The sequence below is a fragment of the Bidens hawaiensis genome, unplaced genomic scaffold, assembly GCF_021521415.1.
Source record: "Bidens hawaiensis isolate Kalapana, Puna unplaced genomic scaffold, B.hawaiensis_p1.1 tig00025600_1, whole genome shotgun sequence".
NCBI lineage: Eukaryota > Viridiplantae > Streptophyta > Magnoliopsida > Asterales > Asteraceae > Bidens > Bidens hawaiensis.
Window position 1 is genome coordinate 26,282 of NW_027494098.1, and position 6,986 is coordinate 33,267.

At 35.9% G+C, this 6,986-nt stretch overlaps 1 protein-coding gene across 1 annotated transcript; it reads left to right on the top strand.

The window, feature by feature from the left end:
- The first annotated feature begins 309 nt into the window (after positions 1–309).
- Positions 310–2,330, top strand: LOC143571883 (uncharacterized). The gene is made up of 5 exons (XM_077057193.1): positions 310–589; positions 902–1,577; positions 1,650–1,902; positions 2,016–2,078; positions 2,234–2,330. Exons 1-5 carry the CDS (start codon positions 310–312, stop codon positions 2,291–2,293), a joined length of 1,332 nt encoding a protein of 443 aa, XP_076913308.1. The 3' UTR covers positions 2,294–2,330.
- Positions 2,331–6,986: the final 4,656 nt, after the last annotated feature.

Below are 6,986 nucleotides of genomic sequence, written 5' to 3' on the forward strand. Positions count from 1 at the left end.
GTGACATTGCTCGTCGTTTAGAAGAAAGGCCCCACGACCGTATAGGCCTATACGAGCCGTATAGGCATGTGAGGGTGGTGTATGAGGATCACATCCCATAATAAAATGTTAAAAAAGTGAGAATTTATTTATTTAAAATATTTTGAAAATATGAAAACAATGGCGCCATGGAAATGAATTCAATTAAAGAGCGCGAAAGCGTAATTAAATTAAATGTTGAATAAAACTTGCATCATACGAATCTTTTAATACTCTCTTTTCAATATTAATCCAAACACTTCCCAATTCAATTGTTTTGTTACATTACCAATGGCGGATTTTGACCCACCTTCATTCTCCTTAGGGTTCGATTTTGACCTACTTGATTCCGACACCACAACTGAAAACAATAATCATATTGATGAAGCTCGAACGAAAGCTAAAGTTGATGATGATGTGGATTTTGAAACCCTAACTGTTGTTGATTCCGACTCTGATGACGAGGAATCATTTCCCAAGCTGAAGCGACTCCGCCGAGGATCCAAGGTGGATCTGCATTCTGCTGTGGTTGTTGATGATGATGACATTGATGATTTCTCTTCACAGGAAGGTAATTGCATTTCGATATTATTTAATGATTATGTTTGAAATTAGGTCTAAATACATAATTAACAGGCTTACATTCATTTCAAGCCATAATGAAATCATGCTGACAAGTGATAAATTTATAATTTATATAAATTAAACTTTGAGTTATAATTAATTTAAACATGCTGACAAGTGATCCAACGGGCTAGACGAATGAGTTGAACTAATCTTGGCTTTGGCTCGGCTCGTTTACAAAACAAGCTGATTTTTATTTAGCCCGAGCCCAACTACTAATCGATTGTCTCATGTTTGCTGACTTTATTGATAATTGCAGATGAACATCTGTCAACACACCACCATTCAATCTGCAACAGTTCAAAGATCTCACTTAAAGGACATGGTGTTCTAACCAAACAATCAGTTCAGAGAAAGCAAAATACATTAAACGACCCAGAATCTGTACTCACAAGCTGCAACAAACCACCATTTCCAAAACCAACTGTCAGTCCACTAAGAAAATTTCAGTTACTTGATTCCGACTCTGATTTTGACGACCCGTTCATCAGTGAACATCCTACTGACAACACTTGCAATGGGTCAGAATCCCATCGCAACACGGCCCCACCTGAATTCAGTTTAAACGAGCTGATAAAGTTAAATGCATCAGTAAGTAAACCGACCCAGAAAGATTTGTGGGAAGATTTTAAACCAGAGAAGAGTTTACATGTTCCGACACCTGCATTTGATGCTTTCTGTGAGGAGTATTTCAGTTCCAGGAAAGATAAAAGTAAATCTGAGAATAATAACAATAACCAAAATAATAATCAAAATTTTCATGTTACAAATAATGTAATCGATTTGGATGACCCTCGTCCTCCTGCTCATCAGTATTTCTTCCATATTGATCCACGGGTCCAAAATTTGGTTCGAACCCGTTTGCCCCATTTTTTCCCGTTAGATGCAGCAAACCGAGATTCTGAGCAGGCTGGTACATCAAACATTGATTATATGTAAGAATGAATCTATTTTTATTTTTTAAAATCTATTTGATCCTTTTTTTAATTACTGTTATATGTTTGTAGGGGTCAATTTAGCAATGGTGAGAAGTCTAAACAAGCTGCTAGAAGTACTAATATAGGTGAAACAAGTTCAAGGAAGAATTCAAAAAGTTCAAAAAGTCAAGAAACGTCACGAGTGTTCATGAATCCAAAGGTTAATAATACTCGTAAAGATGTCCCGAAAGATGCTGGTAAAAGGAGGGTTCAAGCAGATGGTCAAACTTCTGGTCAAGCTGCTGGTGTTGGACATTGGTTTACAAATCAAGATGGCACAAGGGTAAAGTTGGAACATTTTAAACTTTTTGAATAGTCATATCTGTTTCCTGGATTATCAAGAAACGAAGATTTATAGGATTTCTTTGTATACTAATATTCTTTTTTTGCCCTCAGGTTTATGTTAGTAAAAACGGGCAAGAGTTGATGGGTCGGCCTGCATACATGCTCTATAGAAAGGTACTTGTGTTAAGACTTATCTTTCATATTCTTCTTTAGCAAGTTTGTTTTGCAATTGGTTTGTAAAATGTTTTGAAGACAACGTGTCACAAGTGTCTTTTAGGACATAAATGTTTTTAAGTATTCAGTATGTTTAATTATTGTTGTTTTGACAGGAGAGAGGAGGAGGTTTTAAAAACAAGAGAGCAAAGAAAAGTTCTACTAAGAAGAAATGAGTGTTGATTGTGTATATATTTTGATTTTGGTATTGAATTTTTCTGAATTCTGAAGATGCTCATACCTTCATGGTTTATTTTAGCGCATACAGACATGGACATACAGTATAAATGGATATCATGTTTTTTTTATTGCCATTCTAGCATAAAACATGCATTGTTGTATCTAAGTCCAATAATTCGGGCAGTCGGGTTGAGTAAGTCAATGAGTTAAAATGGGTTATAAGAAAAGTGTCAACTTGGTTTGGGTGCGGGGTGTGACAAAAGTGGGCCCGGGTTGAAGTGAGCCATTTTAGACGATAAGTATTGAAAATGGGCCTTGTTGAAAGGAGTCAAAAATGGGTTATGACCAGTTGTATATTTGAGTCACTTGAATCGATCCTTTTAGCATATAAATATCAACAAAACCAACTGATATTTTGAAGAATGAGTCAAAATTGCCTGTGGGGGTTCAAACCTGGTTTTGATTTCTAACCCAAGTCTTTTGTGCACATCTACCTCTAGCTGTACTGCTGTAGAGCCTGTAGTAAACACATCTTTGTTCTCGTTCTGCTTTTTAGCAAATATTTAGACCCAAAACTGGTGTTCTCTTGACAGCTTTTGGTCTCAAACTGACTCGTGAGCAAAAGCACTTTTTTACGGGGCAATGAAGAGGCATATTAGTGGTTTTATTATGTTCAATAGCATTAGTAACGACAATAGAACATGTAGTGATAATTTCAGTCTCATACCTAATCGTTAACTTTAAGGCAGTTGCATATTAGGTATTGCGGGTTATCTTGTATACCCGATTATCTATCTGTTGGCTTGCTAAAAAAATGACTTGTTGGGAAGTATACTTGTACTATTTTGTTTTTTGTATAATCTTTTACCAAAAGAAATTAGAAAAATAAAAAGTAAAAACTAGTGAATAAAAATAAAATAAAAAATGAGATGTTTAGACGTATGGTTTGGATAACTGGACTTGACATCTGCTAATATTATACATGTTTCATACCCACATAAATTTTTAAAACTAATCTTATACATGATGCCATATTCGAATACTCGTTTTGTATATTTTAAGGTTTTTTAAGTTACCCATTGAGTTTTAAGTTTGTTTGCCATCTTTAAACAACACTCTACTTACTAAAGTTAAATATGTTCTTATTATGTTACTTTTCACTCAATTATACAATATATTAAATTGCAACTTCTTTGACACAAATCGTGCATTTGATGTTGTACGTTTGGCTGTGAACTGTGTACATCATGCTTTTAAGGCTGTATCTCCTGCTGTGACTTTGTCCAACACTGCACGTGTTAGTGTATCTTTACACACGTCCTCCTCTTAATCAAAACAGGTGTCTCTTTAACAATCAAAGGATAATATATTTGCTTCTCTCTCTCTCTCTCTCTCTCTCTCCAGTTTGGCATAAGAATCTTCTTTATCAAATCCACCTTCTCTCTTTTATGTTTGAGAGACCGGTTCTGTCTGTTATGCTACCTAGCTGATCTTCGAGCTCCTGTACCATGTCTTTAACCTCGCTTATTGTTGTCGGGTTTCATTTTGAAACCCTAGGCGGCGGTAGTGTCGTTGTGGTCGTGAACTGGTGAGTGAGTCTCTATCATTGAACCTTTTCATATGTGGTTTATCACGGTTGTTGCCGGGTTCCTTTTTAGAACCCTTGGCGGCGGCGTTGTCTGCCATAGATTATTATCGATTTTCCCTGCCAAATTTACCATCATATGATATAATGTTTATGAATCGATTTGAATTAAGTTTGTATTTGGACCCGTGAGCAGGGGTTTTTGGTCTAACATAGGTCTATTATGAATTGGAAATGTTGGTTGTTTGATGGGTTTAATTATAATTTCATGGATCATGTAGTTATACTTGCAGGTAAACCTTGATTCTAGCATTCTAATGATATAAGTTAGTGGCTAGAAGTTGTGGTGCTTTGTTTGGTTTCCTGCTAACTATGCAGCCAAACACTTCAACTGTTTTCTTTGTAAGATTTTTTTTACTTGAATTTAGTATTAGCCAATTACAAGGTATATTTCAGGCTTCATATATGCACACCAAAATGAACTTAGCATTCTTATTACCAGTTCAGTTATGCGAGTATGACACCAACTATAATTTATATATGTAGGTCATGGAATTGTTAACCAAAGAGTCAAAATTTCGTGGAGTAGAAAGGGTGAATAGCTGGCAACAAAAAGAAAATCAAATTTGAACTTGAGTATGCGTGTGCTAAATTATAAAATGGTTTTTGGCCTCAAAAGCAAGACGGCAAAAGGGTAATTCACAATGTTAGAGAGTGGCATTTTAAGAGATGGCATTCTCTTTGTGAGAAAAAGAGAAGAAGAGAAAAGGATGTGATGAAGACAGAAATCCAAAGCTTATTTAGTTTAAAGTAGGTAACTCATTGCTATGGCGTATTTTGTAATTATGAAACCATTATATGTATATTATCATGGCTTATCTCCGTAAGGAACAACCTTTATGGATAAGGTAACTTGGCAAGCAATAAACTATCTAAAGTTGGATTGTTGATATTTGTGTTGACATTTTAAAGTATATACATTTTTTTCTTTGTCGCATACCCGCGCGACTAACTACTAGTATATATTAAAAGAGAACATTCTTATGCATACTCTATTGTACATTAGCTAATATTGTTGTACATGTTGTTTTCCTTTTGGAGTTTCCACGTGTGAGACACCCGTGTTATTCACATTATACGTGTTTATCTGTTCAGAGTCACATTATACGTGTTTATCTCCCATCACTTGATGTCAGTCTTTACCCCCATTGCCACTCTTTCTTTTTATTTTCTTATTTGCTTCTCTCTCTCTTCTCTTTCATGATCTCATCCTTTCTAGAGGTAATCATCATGCGTTGTGAAATTAACGTCTGAGATGGTTACAAGGCGTGGCGGCAGAGTATGATCATGTTAGAGATCTTTGGGGTTGTGGATGTTGATCATCGTTGTGTTTAGTAACCAATTGATTGTTGATTGATTCAGGGTTTCGTGGTGGTTCGACGGTGGCCACCACCGCCTGTGTTTGTTTTCATTGGTTTGACCATCACTGGTTGTTCACCCCTGCTTAAGGGTTTATAAAACCCACCACCGGTTACATGCATGTCGCTATTTATGGTGCTATCTTGCTGTTGTCCGCGCCCAATTCTGGCCGTCTATGGCGGCGGAAAAGGTACAACGATTACGGTGTAGACCTGGATCTGTACCTTTCCGGTAACCGAGCTTGATTAATGTTGTTTCCGGGTTCTGTATCGGAACCTAGCTGACGGTGGGGTGATGTTTGGCGGTGATATGGCGTTTAGAAAGTAAGAATAGACTATGTTGTGTGGTGTTATCATAGTGTAGCGCCGGTCATTTCCGATAGTTTATGGTGGCGGCGCTGCTACTACTGATACGGTTACGACCTCGATTTCTACTTAACAAGCAAATGAAGAGAACAGATTTAAGCCATACTTCTAATTCCAACATTACACCCCTCCTAGATGCAACTCTATGCGCCATGGTTTGGCATGAAAGTTTGAAGGACTTTTATGGGTGTTGAAGCCTAATTCCTAGCATAAATATGTTTCTCAAATATGATTTTCACCCTAATTTGATTTGAGACTTGCACTTGGAATTGGACACTAAAGCCTCACTTGGAATTGGACACTGATGGCTTTGAAATGACTTCGAAATGGTTGAAAATCTTTGTTGCTTTTGCATGACAATTTAGTTGCACTCACAACAAGCTATTCTAGGCATATCTTTGTTGATGGCTTTGAAATGACTTCGAAATGGTTGAAAATCTTGTTGCTTTCGCATGACAATTTAGTTGCACTCACAACAAGCTATTCTAGGAATATCTTTGTTGCTTTTGCATAACAATTTAGTTGCACTCACAACAAGCTATTCTAGAAATTTCTTTGAACAAGTTACGGTCCCCCTTCCCCCGCAACGCGGGGGTCTTAATACTAGTGGTTATTATTTATGAAATTGATTCCAATAACATATTAATACCTTCCCTGCAACGCGGGGGTCTTAATACTAGTGGTTATTATTTATGAAATTGATTTCAATAACATATTAATAGGGTCTTAATACTAGTGGTTATTATTTATGAAATTGATTTCAATAACATATTAATACTATTGTTTATGTGAAGCTAATAAAATTTAATTATTGTTTGATGGTAACTAGACAAAGTATGAGCAGATTGGTGGAAAAGCTTTAAAAACGTTATTTGACGACTTAATTATTAATCGGCAAAATAATTATTAATCGGCAAAATAGGCTTACCTCATATGATTACTATTCAAAGTATTTGTGCATAGTTTGTACACCATGTAACTTCACTTGTATCGCATCTCTATATTTCACTTTTCTATCCTTAAACTATAGTAAGTTTTTATAACTTTTAACTTTTCTTCTCCAATACTTAGGGGGTGTTTGGGATTTCATATCTTACCTTCTTATAGCTTATAATTTGTAGGTTATAAGTTACAGGGCTGGCTTCAAGGATTTAAATACCTTGGCTTCTTATAGCTTATAATTTATAGGTTATAAGTTACAGGGCCGGTTTCAAGGATTTAAATACCTTGGCCGAACCGAAATTAAAAGGCCCATATATCTTAAACGAATACTAGATAAAAAAACATTTTGGGCCTGTATAGCTAATTATTAGACAAATA